At 37.7% G+C, this 17,449-nt stretch overlaps 1 protein-coding gene across 10 annotated transcripts in view; it reads left to right on the forward strand.

The window, feature by feature from the left end:
* Positions 1-17,449, forward strand: part of LOC142345777 (uncharacterized) — a 118,809-nt gene that overhangs the window by 85,608 nt on the left and 15,752 nt on the right. For 8 of the 10 annotated variants that reach the window (XM_075398103.1, XM_075398105.1, XM_075398102.1 and 5 more), the window contains 5 exons: positions 2,354-2,641; positions 6,126-6,302; positions 8,767-8,977; positions 12,315-12,490; positions 13,653-13,834. In XM_075398103.1, the coding sequence (XP_075254218.1) occupies positions 2,354-2,641; positions 6,126-6,302; positions 8,767-8,977; positions 12,315-12,490; positions 13,653-13,834 (1,034 nt within the window). Of the gene's footprint in view, positions 1-2,353; positions 2,642-6,125; positions 6,303-6,999; positions 7,066-8,766; positions 8,978-12,314; positions 12,491-13,652; positions 13,835-17,449 lie in introns of all 10 variants that reach the window. The other 2 variants (XM_075398109.1, XM_075398110.1) reach the window with 2 other exon arrangements.

A 17,449-nucleotide genomic window follows, 5' to 3' on the forward strand; every position in this document is an offset into this window, starting at 1 on the left:
GCTAGCTACTGAGGAAGACAACCGCTCCCTTGTCGGTTGAGAGCAACTCGCTCCGACGTTAGTCGGTTATGTTTTCAATGTCAATGTTCTCTTTTACTCTACTCAATGGCATCACCGCCAATGATTTGGATTTTTTAAAAAGTAACAGAGAAAGGATGGTGAATGTTTGAACTACCTATTAAAAGCTTAATTTAATTTATTTAGAACTACCGGTTGAAAAAACGCACCAAAAATTGGGGGAGTTGGGGGTTAAACTACTTAGTCAAAATGTTCAAAATTCGAAAATTCTGGTCGATTTTTCTTTGTTTTTAAATGTTATTGGCAGTTTTATTGACTGGATGTCAATTGTTATAATCACTTCATTGTATTATAATATCAAGCGGATATTGCAGCACCTCCTTTGAGCGTTCTAATTGCGATTCTCCTAATTTCCACAAAACTTAATTTCAAAATTTTCACCTTATCGCCTCATATTCTATGCCCCTATTCGAAAGAGCGTGTAAGATCCACTTCAAATCTGAACTGAAGAGTTGAAAACTTTGTTCTCGGCGGTCTTTTGATACCGGAGGCGGCTGTTATTCAGGAATACAATTTCTGCTATGGTTGTTGGATTTGATTGTTTGTCTGAAAATTTTTGGGCAGAAAGCTTTCTCTTACTGTTGCAAATAGTCAAATAGACTGTATTGTTTTTGATGTATTTGCAAGATACAATGAGTTGATAGGCGTTCGAACATGTGATATTAAATCGATAGATTTTTCAATGAGACGTATTTTGTTTTATGGCCATTGTGGCAAGTTGTTGAAACAATCAGATTAGAAAGTTTTTGAGATTTGTTTTGAGAATTGTCTCTAAGTGGAGCCGATCACTTCAGATTGTGTGCGAGTCCTTTGCGATGACTTAGCACATAAGTCTGACTAAATGCTGAGGTTGTTAAAAATGAACGACCAAATATGGAATTTGACACAACCAAATTGCATTATGGTCATAAACACAACGCACACACGCATGCTTGGTGGCAAATAAGGCCATCAAAAATGGATAGATTATTAGTAGCAGTAGCTCTTGCTGTATTGGTCTGGAATGTGAACAATCACAATTGACGCTGAAAAGAGTTCGCTCAAGTCTAGATTAATTATTTCACAGCTGCTTTCATAAAAAATTAAAGAGTATAGTGTGTGCACGTGTGTTGTTTACTGTTCACTCAGTGCAGAGAACAATAAAAACAGTTTAATCAAAGGTACGCCGTTTTTCGTGGTCTTTCTTGTCTCTCTATATTGAAGTTTGAGCGAATTATGCTCTGTTTCTGATCAATAATACAGCACAATACCACGCAGCAGTAGTATTGCAAATTTTTGTTAATTTACTAGTTATATTGGATGTGTTTAATAAAGATTGGAATTTGATTTTTGGCCAAATTCATTTACAACGTGAAAAGTTTGCTAGCTAATTAGTTTTTTAGCTCAACAATCTGAAGGTATAAGGCACTTTTTCGATTATTAATGCTGAGAGTTATGAGTTTCAAAGTGGCTCAAGTGAAAAAGTGAACGTAATGTACTTTGTGGGGGGGGGGGGGGGGGGGGGGGGGTAGCGTATGAGTGGTCTGTAAAATAACATTAGCAGTAGTTTGGGGCTATGTTAGCTCATACTGAGTGGCACAAAAGAAAAAATTCAAGCTATGCTCGGAGACAAAATAATATTCTTAGCTCGTTTTGTGTCTATTTGTTAAAATGCTTATGAAACACATGTTTTCTTAACAATACAGCATGGTTTTTTCTATATAAGATAGCGTAGTCGTAAGTTCATCTAATGGCCTGAACTCATGGACATATAAACTGGAAACTGGGACGTCTTGCTACAATGAAAATGGGAAGCTATAGCTAGAATCGATTTATCTGCTTGCGTGATATTGTAATGCTATAAAAATGTAATTACCAAGATGTTTTGTGAATGCAATATTTTTCTACGTAAATTCTGCAGAAAAAATTTAATATTCTTTTAATGTCTGGGCTTTTCTGGGTTCTGTAAATTGGCACGTGTGTGTAGAGATCAGAACATACGAAAATAATTTTTCGGGCAACAGTTTTTGACAAAATAAATTGCCACAGAGTGGTGCAATATTTTTCAAAGTATTCTGTTTTCAATATGATCATGATTCAAGAATGATTTTTTGAAGCATTATACATGTTCTCATTTTTCCGTATAATCGACCTGTTTTCCATGCTACTAATATCAGCATTTAACGAATGGACAAAATAGTGACGGTAATGTGTGAAATGTTTGAAGGTAAAGTTTGCTAACTTATACGGAGAATTCTCTGAATTTGTGGTTTGAATCGTTTATTTGGCATTTTAGGAGACAATGGAGGTGGAGGTGTAGTTCCGGGTGGATTAGATGATGATGACGGGGGCAGTGGAAGTGGAGATGGAAGTGGAAGTGGCGGAAATGGGAATGGGGGCAATAACCCTCGGGTCACTAATCCACCCCCGTTCGGACTGCCTGGAGAAAACATGCAGTACCTGACCATGTTCATAGTTGTACTGGCCATCTTATGTGGAGTAATTTTGACAATCATTGGACTGGGGGTGGGCTGGATGTGGTACAGGAAAAAGAAGATGAAACTCAAGAAGAAATATGAATCAGGTAAGAAAGAGAACCACTACCATCACCACCAAAACTGGTATCGCAAATTTCAGCAAAACGACTATAATAACTGTGAATTAATTAATACTGAGTGTAAAAAAATATTGAACCAAGTGGCTGCAAATGGTAAAACGTTTATTAATGGCTGCCATAGCGAGATATTATTGGCCTTCTCTTGGTTTTTACATCGAATTTGAATTTGTGCTGTCTTTTTAAAGATATGTGGACACTTTTTGTTGTCAATTGTTTTCAAATCAAATTCGAGAAGTCTATAAGAAGTCAAATTAGAGTAGCAGCGAAAGCGAGTAGTTTTTAAGGCGTGAAACTGCTTTTGAATGTTGGAAAAGGAAGGTTGAACAGAAATTTGGTCCTAGAGAATTTTTTACGTGTGGTTATTTGACTTCTGTTTTTACAGTTTAATTGCTCTTGAGCGAAGTTCATAGCAATTATTGTAAACGTGTGTGTCTTTTTTAATGCAAATTTTTCGCTTGACAATTTTGCGTTTTTCTTCCAGAACATTCTTTGACTTCTCCAGTGACTTTTTCACGCTTTCCTTCTTCATTTTTGAGCGATCTCTATTGCTCCGAAGTAAAGCGTGTTGCTAATATAAAATCGGTTGCAGAATTGCAGAATAGAAGACGTAAGTGAGTTGTGGCGCAATGTTTAGTGCGTGCTGCTGTGGAACGGGAGTTCAGTGGTTCGAATCCCGGCGGGGGAAAGGTTTATTTTGCATCCATAAAGGAAAATTGATCTGAATTAATTTCTGCCTCGCCTGTTGTTCAAGAGCAATTCTTCCGACATTTGTCGGTTCATGTTTGTATCTTCAATTTTCGGCAAGAATGTTTTTAATTGGTGACCAATAAGTTCTAATAGTGCATTCGTTTTATTTTCAATAGCCGCGCCAGCCATTTCACCAGCCGGCTATAATAGCGCACCTATTTTCACAATTCAATGAATTCTGATTGCATTGGGACGCTGTCTTTTTCTTCGAGATTTATTCACAAATATTCATGAATTTTTTGAATTCAAATTGAAGTGATGTTTTTGGTCACGCCGAAACTGGAAGGAGTGGTGAAAATTTTGAAGTAGAGTAAGGAAACGGTGTTCCGATGAAGATTCGCTTTCTGGCTATTGGTTTTTTGAGATTGAATTTTTCTGTTTTTTAATGTTTTTCAAGTTGGTTTCCCAATCCATTTATAGTTCATTTTAGGTCTTTTTTTGTTAAGTCAATGACAGTTCTTTTAATTGCATCAGGACTGATCCTGCTATTTTTTTATTTCTTACTTCGTCGAATGAAAATTTGTTTCGTTTTACCTCGTTTTGCTGCCTTTTCGACATTTTGCATGAAATATTTTTGTCTTCTAGGCCAGTATAAAAAACTATTAGAATTATGAACGGGATAAACGCATAATCCCAGTTTCAATGCCCGCGACTTGTACTTTGTTCTTATAAGTGTAGATATGATTTCTATTGCATTCTGGCATTGATACTAGCACCTGCATCCTCTGGTTAAGAAACAGTAGTATGTTTAAATACAAAATCCGATCAACCTAACATACACTTAGAAAAGAGTTCATACGTTAATGTTCTTTTTTCAATTCTCTTCTGTACTTTTAATGCCAACCTGGGTTTTCGGATTCAATGACGGCTTTTTCCCGGCAATCTGTCGGGTATGCTTGAATTGTCATAGGGTAGCTAACGTTTTGTATGACTTTAGACATTTTTTCATTTAATAATAGTGATTTCATTGTTGCCCATTTTTGTGTTTTGTACTATCCCTTAGTCCCATTAATGCATGTTCTCATTGGCACTCTAATAAGGAATATTTGATTTTATCGGATTCAACTCGTTTTCCAGGTTTTTAACTACTTTGACAAAATTTCTTCTCAAAAATTGTTGCAACTTTTTTGTTTTGCCATTTTTATAGTTGTTCTATTGAGTAATGTCATTAATGATAGGTCTCATTGGCTCGCTGATGAGGCGTATATGAAGCTGTTTAAGGCTTTGAATTTTTCCTTAGTTGTTTTTAGCTACGTTGATACCACTTCAACATTGACACCATTTTCAAAAAATATCAGTGACTTTTCCAGTGTTGGCCGTTTTTTGTCCTCCTTTCACCCAGTGCTCTTCATGGCATATATCCTTGTCCCTCTAATGAATTATGTTTTGAGCTCATCTATAACGATTTTAATGACTTGGACATGATTTGTTTAGAAAGTATCTAAGTTTTTATTCTTCTGTCTTGTACTAGTTGGTCTTGTTATCCAATGTCAATAATAACAGGTGTTGTAGATCTTCTGATTCAACGATTTTGAATCTATATCATGGTCTAAGCTAGAAGCGAATGTTTTTTCATTTTGAGAACAGTTGTTTTCAAAATTTAGTTTGTAATGAAGTTTTGACCGTGTTTGTTATTTACAGTCTCTTTTTCTGGTTCTCGTGTTCTCAGTTTTGACATGTGTCATTGGCTTTCTGCTGAAACTATGTTGAACCTATTTAATTTATCCAGTTTAAACTATTACTTAATATGCTGTTATTGGTTTTGAAGAATTAATTTTTGTCCATTCGTACATTTATTAACAGGGTTGACTGCCGTGATGTCATTTTCAATTTTTGCGTGATTTTTTTGTTTACCCTCCTCACTCCCAAAAATGAGTTGCTTTTTATTTAGGTTTCTTTGGTCAATTGAGGCTTGCTCAATCTAATTGCAGTTTTTCTCAAGTAGTTTTCAGAAACAATACAAATACATGTTTCTTAGTCCAATCAAAACTTCACAGCAATTAGTAGAAAAACCGGAATTTTTAACTTTAATCGCCTTTACCTCAGGATTTTGAATGTACTTGTCTGCGAGGAAATGTCAATTGTTTTCTTGTAATCTGCTAGTTATGTTCCTAATCTGTCATTTTTTGCTGTAATGAAGGTTTGTATGTCTTTTCTTACACCATATAGTAAAATATATTTTGTTATATAGCCATTGTTTTTTGTGACAAAAATGATTTCCTTCGTTTTTGTCGTTGTGTTACTTTGTAAGCAAGTAGTGGCAATACAAGACAGCGTGTGCTTCCGATTAATACTTAGTTTGATGGCTTTAGCTTTCATTGTGAAGCTTACGGTTTTTGATTTTTTTTTCAAGTTAAGTGACTTTGTGCTTGGCCTATTTCTTGTTCATCAGTTTTGGTGTTAAATTTTGCAGACCAAGCTTGTAGTGAGATTGACAGTTGGGTCTTTTGCTCATACATTTCGTTGGATTGTATTTCATGTCTTGTCCTTCTGTTTTTTGTTTTGACTGACCTGCTACTGTTTCCAGCCATAATTTAGCGTTAGGCTGTTAAGTTTTGATAGTTGTATTCAATCAGCTGAAAGGTGGATTTTAGTGAAGTTCTGAGCAGAGGGAACAAAAATCAACAGTCGTTTAAGGTATTTTCTGTTATGAACTGGCGTTGACTTAGATAAAGTGTAACTATAACTTTTTTTCTATTTCCAGCATACTCCAAGGGTGAGTTCTTTGGGACTGGGCCCCCGAGTGAGCATCCTTACCAAGCACTTTCCCAACTGGACCAGTATGAAACACCCAGGTACCACATGAATGCAGCTACTCTAGATGTATCCAGACAGTTACCAGACTTGCCCCAGCACCACCCCGGGTTCCAACCACATGATGGTTAGTATTCACTGTGACAGACACTTAACTGAAGTTGTTCCCTCTCACATAGTGCAATGCTGACTGTCCGTTATTGATGTTTGCAAGTTGCTTTTAAAAGCACTTCTCTTTTTAAACGTACACAGCAACACATTAAGATGGCTGACTTTGGAATATGGCTTTGAGATACAAGACTGCTTGTTACTACGGAATCAAGCGTGAATATTGATGATTGTGAAAAATTGTTGGTCTCTAAAGAATACGAAACAAGACTAGAGATAGACAAACTAATACATTTGGGCACTTTGCAGACATTTGTATTTTGCAGACAATACGGCTGCTTATTGGTCCAAAAATTGTTTTTGAGTGATGCTTGACGCTTCTTTTTCTATCCTATCCTATCTCAAGCTATACTATCCTACTACTCAATTCCTTAATAATTGATATCTGATGTTGTTCTACCAAAGATAACCCGCAGTTGTATGTTGTTACCCTGTAACTGCGATCCTATAAGCACGTCTGTCGTTGTTGCTTTAAAATGTAAGAGAAGCAAAAATGTTTTGACAAACATCGTTGCTTGTTTTGAGTGAAGTCGTTAGGCCAGAAGTTAAAAGCCGTTTCAGGTGCGTGTCTGTGTGTGTTGACGTATAATGTCTGAGATAGGGTTTAGTAAGTTCTGTGGTGAGTAGCAGTGGTATGTGATGTAATTTGTCTTAAGGTGGTGGAGGAGGCGGTGACCTGAGCAAGAACTACAAGGCAGTGAGCGTAATCCGCCTATCCCAAAGTTTGTACACAACTCTTCTTAATCTTCTACGAAATTCTTCCTTTTAACTCGTTCTTGTCCTGATGCTGATGTGAAGTGGTATCTCTCCTCAGCAACTTTCTCTCTTCTCTTCTTCAACTTGACTATTGATATTCAGCCTAGACTAGATAGTCTTTCTCTCTCATTGTATCTACGACACACTTCCCCCAAAAGTCCTGTTTTATTTATTTGTTTTGTGATTGTTTGTGGTCATGGGCGGTGAAGAGTTACTAAGCTGATGACGCTTCTACCTGTTTTATGTTGCCATTCATCCATCTCTTCTCTATTCCTCCGTTTGTGTTCCGTTTGTCCCAAGAGAAACCTGTCGTGTTGGCCTGAGTCTAAAACACAGACTGCATCTATAATCCCCTGTCTGGATTTTGATGTCTGGCTGCCCTGTTTTCTCTCTCGTGGACTATTTCTCCTCTGTTTCCTTTTTCATATTTTCGTTGACTATCAGCTTCCATCATAAATCCATAACTTGACCATGTGGGCGGGGTGTTTGTTGACTGATAGGAACTTAAGTGACAAATAAACAAAGCTAGCTTTCAACATCAACAAAGCTTTATAATTCTCTCTAATTATCTGCTTCGTAATTTCGATTCATTTTAACCATTCAAAAAAGTATCCGACTAATCTCTTAATGAAACTAATGGCTTGATTGAGAACTAACGTCATATGTTTTTGCTTCTCTAACTGTGATGAGTTACGCAACAATAGTTTGCTAGAGTAGATTTGTTTCTTGAATATTTATTTGATAACCTATTTAGGGTGCAGGCGATAGGTAGCTCTGTCTTTTTCTTGTCCTTGCTTGCTCACCTGAGGTAGAATAGATTATATCTTGTCTCATATCGATTTCGTTCTCTCCGCCCCTTGAGAGCAATTCGGCCGAAGTTATTCCTCAATTGATGGTGGTCGCATTCTTTCAACTATAGCTCTTCTTCCTCGATTGGTTTTTCGAGTCTGTGAATGTCCATAGGTTTTAAACTGATAAACGCTTGCACGTAGATGTCATTGCTACTATTCTGAAGGATGTAACTTGTTCAAAACCGTGACTGTCAATTGATCGATCCTGCAATTGTCATTGCTCGTCAGAGAAAGCAATCATGGTAGAGTCAATAGCCGATTTTTAACCAATTATAGTGATTAAAGAAACTTTTCTTTTATCCGTCCTTCTGATTTTAAAAATCTTAGGTTCCGTCTTACACAATCCATTTTATTAGGTGTGCAATGGTATGTGAACTATTATAATCAAAAAGATGCGACCTGTTTCGAAATAGAACTCACATGACAAATAGTTTGGTGACAGATGGTTATAACGATCAGAACTTATAACAAAAAACGACGCAGTGGTTGCTGTAAATTTTTAAATTGCTCTGTAAGTGAGATTCGCCGATGCAGTTTGACAGACATAAATTCATGATATGAAGGATGAGAGTTTGATCCCTCACCCCCTCGCTCCCCCTCCCCCCCCCCCCCGCACATAATCCGCCCTCTCCCACCTTCCTCCCCCTCACCCACATCCTCCGCCTCCGCACCACTCCACTTCATTATACCCGTAACCCCGAACACTCTTGCTCACAACCCCGCCCCCTTGAGAGCAATTCGGCCAAAGTTAGTCGGTTATGTTTTTGTACCTAATCCAGTCACACTTTTCTTGACTGGCGAATCATTTTTGGTCAGGTGGTACTAGGAGGCGCTCCAACATTCCCACAAAAGCAGCTGGGGGAGGAGGTGGAATATATCCAAACCCATTCCGCTCTATCCAGAGCAGTGCTACAATTCCAGTCCGGAGACACTATGATGATTACGCTGAAAATAACAAAGGCACTGCTGCTCTTTTGGGCAAAGAAGCGACTAACAGTGGGAATGGTGGTGTCCGTAGGAGAACCAGGCTCGCATCTGTTTCCTTTTCCCATTATGAACAAAATTTAACTTCTCACACCTGTTTCAGCAAAATGTAAAAACCCTTTGTTTGACATTTCGCATTATTGCATTTTGTACGATGTTCTCTCTCTATATGGCTACAGTTGTTTTTAATTGCTCTCAAACGAAGTTTGTAGCAATTATATTAATCCTGTCGGTCTTTTTTTAATGCGATTTTTCGCTTGACCGATTTTTCGTCTGACGCTTTTGAATTTTCGTCCTCAAAAACGTGATAAACAGGTAGCGCCCAGCGGGCATTGAGTGCTCTTTCAGCTCTGTTTCAGCTCAAACTGTTTTAGAGACTTATACTTATGGTGTGAAGGGCGGTTCTTTCAGCTCTGTTTCAGCTCAAACTGTTTTAGAGACTTATACTTATGGTGTGAAGGGCGGTTCTTAGAGGTTGAAGACCCCTCAACTGTTGACCCCCCCCCCCAACTATTGCCCCCACTACCCGCGCTTTTACCCCCCCCCCCCCCACTGCTGTTGCCCTATCAGCCCTTGGTGCACCGCTCCCCCACCCGTTTCTAGCTACTGATGAACAACCGCTCGCTAGAAACACGCAAATTTATACTATTTTGCACAATTTTTTTCACGCTTTTTGAAAATTTTTGACATCTTTTGATTTTTATCAGCCCTAGGTGTCAAGGAACCTCCTTTAGGTTTTAATAATAGGTGACTGCATGGTTTCTAGTGATAATTGAATAGTTTCAACATTTTAACATCCGAATTTTAGCATTTTTTCGACAAAACGTGCAATTTTTTTCAAGTTTTTAATAGCCGCCCTCATCTTCTCAGCCGGCTATTATAGCGCTCCTAATTTTTTTACTTCGTCGAATTTTTTTCGCTTTAACATTTTGCCGCTTTTTCAGCATTTTGCATGAAATCTTTTTGATTTCTGAAGGCTAGTTTCTCTCTTCTCTCATTCTGCTAAAAGTGAATTTGAAAATCAGTTGCTCAGCAAAGCAATTCAAAATGAACAGAGTCAGAGTAGTAAATTGAAGTCAGAAATAGAAACGGGATAAACCCATAAAGCCTAATTTTAGATGCCCGCTATTTGGCCGTCGTTCCTATAAGTCTTAGTTACCATCTCTTATGCTCATTGGTATTGATAGTAGTCCCTGTAGCCTCTCTCTCTAGGAAACAGAAGTATGTTCAACTACGAAATCCATCAAAATAAATCGGACTTAAAAAATGTTTTTGTACAAAAATCCTTTTTTTTCGATATCTTCTATTCTTTCAATCCCAATCATGCTTATTGGAATCAGCGGCGGCTATTTTCCGGCAATCTGCCGGGTATGTTTTGATATTTATTTTTCCTTATTCAGGTCATTCCAGAACAAGGGGCCAGGCAACCTCATAAGGGGTTTGATAATAAGTTACTGAAAAATTTTTATTGGCCATGGAATAGTTTTTCAACTATTTAATGTTTCAAGTTTTAGCAATTTTTTGATAAAATTTGCTTTCATCAAGTTTTTTGCTGTTTGTCGTTTTTTGAAGTTTTTTCAGCCTCAAGAGCCAAGGAAGCTCCTCTATGGTTTGAGAATATGTTTAACATCACGAATTTTTGCCATCTTTTCAGTTTTTTGACATTTTCAGTCATTATTAAGGTTTTTTTGAGCCTCAAGGTCGGAATATCTCCGTTAGGGTTTGATAATAAGTTACTGGATGGTCATGGATTAATTTTCAATTTTTTTTATCACAAGTTGAAAAAATCATTTTAAGTTGAAACTTTTTGTAATTTTTAAGTTTCTCTAGCCTCAAGAGCCACGGAACTTTCTCTGGGGATTGATAATATGTTACTACATAGTTAATAGATGTAATGGAATGTTTTAATGATTTTAATATCAAAAATTTCAGCAATGTTTTAAAATATTCACGATTTTTTTGTTTTTGAACTTTTTCCGGCACCAGGGGCCCTGGGACCTCTTCCAAGGTTTGACAATGAGGAATGGAGATGTGGTGCTGGAATGGTGATCAATAGTTTTTATGACTCAAGTTTAAGTAATTTTTGGATAAAATCTTTTTTTTTAAATTTGCGGAAAATTTTCATGTTGCAAGGGGTATGGATCTTAACTTTATTGGATGCAACAGGGATACTGGATAGTTTCTTGACAATGAAATGGTTCTTATTATTTTATCATGTTGATTTTTTGGAAGATATTGTTAAAATTTGTAATTGTTCCAATTTTTTTCAATGTTTTTTGTCCTTTTCTGAGTTTAACTACCATTACTGGCCAACGAAACTTTTTAACTCTTGGGAATGGGTTGCTTGACACAACCTTCGAGACAAAAATTTTATCAAACTTTTTTTTACGGCGAAGTTGAAAACTTTTTTTTTATTTTTGCCTGTTTCAGTTTTTATATTTTTACTAACAAGGCTGCAAAACAAGAAGTTGCAGAGTCGAATCCCGTGATGTAATATTTTCCTATCTCTCTCTCTCTCTCTCTCTCTGTCGGTTAGGGTTTTGTTTTCTCTTTCTCGTTCACATTTCGTCTCTCTCTCTCTCTCTCTCTCTCTCTCTCTTTGTTGATGCGGCACTTCAGCTGGAATGATGATCATTAACAATGAGTTATACCTCTGATCCTCATTAACAATGAGTCATAGTATTTTATTTATCATAAATGACTTAACAGGTTAATTTTTCTCAAAAGCAAAAGCGAAACAGGTTTGTTGTTAATTGCTCTCAAAAGCAATTTTTAGCAAATGTGATAATCCTGTTTGTCTCTTTTATGCAATTTTTCGCTTGGCCGGTTTTTCGTCTGGCCCATTTGATTTTCGTCTTCAGAAACGGGATAAATAAGTAGCGCCCCATTTGCATTAAGTTACCTCAGAGCCGCTGAGCCCACTAGTCTTCAATTATGTGATTAACGGAAACATTTTTGGAGACTTATACTTATGCTGTGAAGGGCGGTTCTTAGAAATTGATCCCACACCCCCACCGACGCACCGCCCCCACATCAGTCCCCCCAATCTACTTTTGCACCCCCGTTGTGGTGCACTGCCGCTGCGCTAACTTTACGCCCCTTCAATTAATCTAAAGCTAGCCTCACTGAACCGTGGCTAGCTACTGAGGAAGCCAACTGCTCGCCGGTCATTTGAGAGCAATTCTCCCTACGTTAGTCGGTTATGTTTTATGACTCTACAGCTCTGGAACTCTACAGCTGAAATATATAGGATTATGCATTACTATTATTGGTTAGCAATAAAGTTGGAATATTGGCAATAAGATGGTCCTAGTGGATTATAAAAAACGTTGACCATAGTCTACGGGGTATGAGGTTGGGTAAAGGAAACAGTTCCCTAGAGCTAACATGCTACCTGGGGTGGTGTCTTCCACAATTTCTCATATGAACAGCTTCAGCAGTAACAGCAGCAGTAGAATGAGGATGATGGGGGGTGTGTGGAGAAGGAAGAGTAGCAGACCTGGCAGCAACAGGAGCTCAACCAGAGAAACCGTGTTTGGAGATGAGCCATACTACTGTGAGTGGACTCAATCAACAATCAAGAACCTTCATTAATTGAACGATCAAGAATTTGAGTGCCAAACTTGGCCCTGAGGGATGTTATCATATGTCATCCTTTCATGATCATACGTGGAGCAGGAGAAAAACCATTTCCATACTCGTTGAGACAGATTTGAACATCCTTAAACAATAAAGTCAACGAGAATACGTTGTATCGTAACGAAGAAGCGTGCATTATTGGTGCAGAGGGTGAACTCACGCAACAATGGCATCAAATTATGGATCCAATTAATTCTTCTCATCAAAGCATCCTATTCTCAAACGAATGAAACATTGTCTGATTTCATTCGGACGTCGCTCTGGTTTATATTGTTCATTGAAAATCGCATTCTTTTTGTAGACTTCCAGAGGAAATCTAAACATTTAGTATTGTAGTTATAACTGAGCTCAATTGTCACATTTGAAAATGTAGATTTGTACGTTCGCCGTCACTGCTCTTGTGCTCTCTCTCTCTCTCTCTCAATCGTCCAGAAGAAAATAGGAGGAGCATTTCGATAAGTTTGAAATGGTGCAGCTGAATGTTCCTTCGTTAAACTGATTTTGTTGCCGACTATAATTTTTATCTTTGACTTGTTTACTACGAGTGTCTGTGAGTTATTCGCACAATTGGTGATCAAACTTGTTCATATGAATGGTTGTGCTCTGGTTCACCGCGCAATGCTCCGTATCATACAATCATAGATTGGGTCTTTCACTGATCTATTTGTTACTTTGGGGTCAGCAGCACCTAATAATTATCCACATGTCACGCTATGAACATGATGAAAACGTAGATTCATTCAGTCGCATTCGACAGTACCTCTCAGTCCTCCTTCAAAATACATCAAACTAAACCAAATAAAAATATGCTTAACTCTTATGGTTGTGATTGTGGTGGTGATAAATATCTTTTCAATTTTAGCACTCTGTTTGATAACCAGTTTATCTTCATAAATTCATTATCTGTTATTCTCATCCTTACACTTTTCCTTTCATTTTCCTTCTGTTTAATCCACTCGTTTTAACCCTGAATGGTGCCATCCAAGTATTTCAACTGGGAACTGCGCATGCGAATAGTTCTCGCTTCATATGCAGAGTACTGAAATGTATATAAATATGAGCGTTGTGTTCGTGTTTAGGGTCTCTGGCCTCATCCCGCATTTACACTGAGCCAGACTTGGTATCCCAGATCAGAGACAACCAGCAGCCCAACACCCTCACCAGAGGGGCGGCAGGGCTCAATGCGGCAAACGGGGGAGGTGACTCTCTGGCCAGAAATGTAGCCAGAGCTTATGCAGAGACAGACATCACCCAAATACAGGTAATAGATTAATTCACAACTTGCCGTTATCTATTTATTAACTTCTCTTAAGTACTATTTTCTATTCTGCTCTACTTTCAAAACTAACATCATCTCTGCTCAAAATCCTACCATTAAGCTTGCTCTGGAGCTGCCCCCACCACTCGGAAAAGTTAAAAATTCTAATATTTACGAGCTTTCATTATTAAACAGGGGATTAATTTATGCTAAACAACATGATTCCAAGCCAAAAACGCTGCAGTTTGTTTACTCAGAGTTCTGATCGCAGAAAGTTGAAACAATATCCCGACTCTTTAGTTTCTGTAAAAGTCTTGCGTGGCCGTGAAACCAACGCATCATTTTGCAATGAAATTAACACAAAATAATTGCTGTCTCAATTTCGTGAACGATTTTTCAACTCATGATTGAAGCTAAAAAAATTAATTTAAGTCTGAGATATGGATGTCTCTTTCTACTAATAAACACGAAGGATTAGCCGACGCTATTATTAGCAGCCGACGCTATTATTAGACACATTGATTTCTTTTCATGGTTGCTTCCAAATTTTGTTGCGAACAATTGACCACGTCTCAAAACAGCCATGTTGTACAAAGATTGCTGAATTTTTGCACGGGACAATTTTCGTTACTGTCTTAACTGTAAGTTTTCTGTTCAGTTTTGTAGCAAAATTTTAAAATGATAAGTGTGTCAGAACAATTTCCAAAAATCTGGAGAACGAAGTTCAGAATGAATATGGAATTCAAGTGTTCACTTTTGGCTTTCTAGTCTATTTTTTGTTTGTTCTTTGTTGACTCTTCAGGTGTAAGCAGTTTGTTTACTATTTTCATGAGGCTCTTTGGTAGCCAAATATAATAAAATGAAATGTCGGAAAATTTTAAGGATGCATCCTATCCTATTAATTGATGTGGTTATTGTTGAGAGTGTACGCCGATAATTATGGCGAATGCAAAGTAAGCCGATAGGCAAGCAAGCCGAAAGAAAAGCAAGCCGAAAGTTATGTAATAGTTATGTAATCTATCAGAAATAATACATTTTCAGACGTTATAATCAATACTGCGCGTAGTATTATAGTGCATAATATATTCCAATGCACCAAAGAAACAAAAATGCGTCAATTTTTAGACATCTAGTGGGTACGGGCCTCAGCAGACCGCTGTCCATGGCCATGCCTCTCATCCGCTGTGGGATGTAATCCGGAAATAGCGGGTCGGTTATCGCGGCGAAGCGCGCCCAGTGGCCCGCCAGGGGCAACCTAAAATACGGGTATCCAAAAATTTTTCGGCTTACTTAACCTCATTTTCAAAATTTGGCTTGCTTGCCTATCGGCTTGCTTGACCGCCACCGATAAATATATTTTGAGGCATCTGAATCTCATTTGAATAAGCTCTCTATCAATTCCATTTAGAACACTGTGTCACTGACATTATAGCGCAACTAAATTAATGTTGCAATGAAACTGAATGTAAATTTTCTAGTTTATAAATGATTTCAATTGAATTCACCATTTGATCAGTTATTATCGATAAATGCTTAATTTTTTGATCTTAAGTATTTTTGTTATTCACAGATGGCGCAATTGTGTGACTTTATGGCAACTGCTAGACTTTTGAAGCAATTATTGCAAACGTGTGTGTCTTTTTAATGCAACATTTTTGCTTGACCGTTTTCTTCTTGACCATTCTTCCGATTTCACTTCTTTTTCACTTTTTTATTTGAGTTGCGCGCATTCAGAAAGGAAGTCTGTTGCTAAAATAAAACTGATTGTGAGAGCTCTTCATACATAGCCCGCGTAGTGTAGTGTTTACTGCGCGCGACTCGTATCCATGAGTTCGGTCGCAGGTTTGAGCCCCTCTATATTCAGTTTTTTCACCATAAAAGTTTCTCTAGCCCTTCTAAATTGTTTGCCACACCAGTCGCTCGAGTCCGACGTTAATCGGTTTATATTTTTACATAGGAATTTGGCGTTTTTTTTAAATTCTTGGCAGAACTTTGTTTGATTATCGAATCTCGAACAAATGTGAAAAAATGGACCTCATTGAAATGCTCTCAAACGACGGTTTTGTTGGGAAAAGTTTTGCTTGACCAATCTGTCTTTTTGAGTTACTCTTTTGTCCTTGAATTCTTGTGTTTTTTGTGACCAAATTTACCCTATGCAACTGGACTCAATTTTCAGCAGTTCAATGTCAAATGAAAAGCTCCGGACAATTAGGCCGCTTTTCACTAATACAACGTCTACTGGATGCAAGCGTTGCAATTGAATCGAGCTCCCATCTGTCGTTTGAGAGCAATTGTTTAATTTCAATAATAGTCTGCTTTCTTTGGTATTGTTTCGGCGTTGAAATAAATAGTGAGCCGAAATTGTTTTTTTTTAATTTAAATCAATGAAATGTTAATGAGTTTTAAGAACATCATTTGAAGCCCTCAGTGAAGTTAGAGCCCCTGTCCCACCCAATTCAGTCTGGAATCCTCCTGGGTTGAAGAAAGGGGGTAAATGGTAATTAAAGTAATGGAAATTTTTATTTCAATTCCTTTAAGTTAAGTTTTAGGAAACACCGTTATTCGCTGTTTGCTTTTTTGAACTTATTACCTTTTCAACTTTACCTTTTCAACCTTTCCATACCGTAGCTGAAGATTGTGCGATGAGCAAGAATGGTTATGACGAAAACTGACAATTTTATTTCATATTCCTTCACAGCGTTGAGTGGCCGAGCAACTCTCTTAGAGCCTTACGCCCTACTAGTCTCTTAAGTAACCGATTCACCGAAACTGTTTTGAAGAGACAATTTTAGGGTGTGAGGGGCAGTTCTTTGTCTTAAAAGTTTGACCCCTCCCCCACTGCCAGCATCACTAAGCCGCAGCTGGCTACTACCGAAGCCAACCCCTCGCCCCGCGTTTGAGAGCAATTCGCCTGACGTTTGTCGGTTATGTTTAGGTTTATATTACCTAAAAGGATTTTATCATTCTTATAGTTATCAATTAATGTACTCTTGCTCGTCTGTTTATGCAAATATGGTTTGAGTCGTAATGTTGCACAATTTGGCGAATTTCTTGTTCTGAAATCAGGAACTGCGGGGTATATTCTTACCCCTTTAATTGCTCTCAAACGAAGTTTCTAGAAAGCGTAGTACTGTTGTTCTCTTCTATGCGTGGCTTTTTTCGTGAGAAACTGGATAAACTGTTACTAGTCTCAAAGTATGCTAATCATTCTGAGCTTCATACCCTTCAAGTTACTACGCCTAAGATTTTTGTTTTGTTTTCGCTGAAATGCAACTGTAATGAAAGAAAGTAGAAACTTTTTTCAATGGCTATGTTCTACAACCATCAAGATTTTTTATGGAAAAGTTGTATAGAAGAATTGACTTATATTATAGATTGAACTTTGATGCTGTTGGATGTTAGGAATGTATGAGTTGGATTTACTTTCAGAATGAGCTTCTGGTAGGTAAAAAGAAAACAGTAACGGGAAATGAATAACAAGAATTGTGAAACAACACCTGGCGGTGGCTGCCTGCGTGTGAGCGTGCGTGCATTAAACCAATGTGATATTAAACGGGTGAACTAGCTTGGGATAATTATGATAATATTAATATTTGCCCACTATGCATAGTGATGGAG

Source organism: Convolutriloba macropyga, chromosome 9, assembly GCF_964194025.1.
Source record: "Convolutriloba macropyga chromosome 9, txConMacr16.3, whole genome shotgun sequence".
NCBI classification, from domain to species: domain Eukaryota; kingdom Metazoa; phylum Xenacoelomorpha; order Acoela; family Convolutidae; genus Convolutriloba; species Convolutriloba macropyga.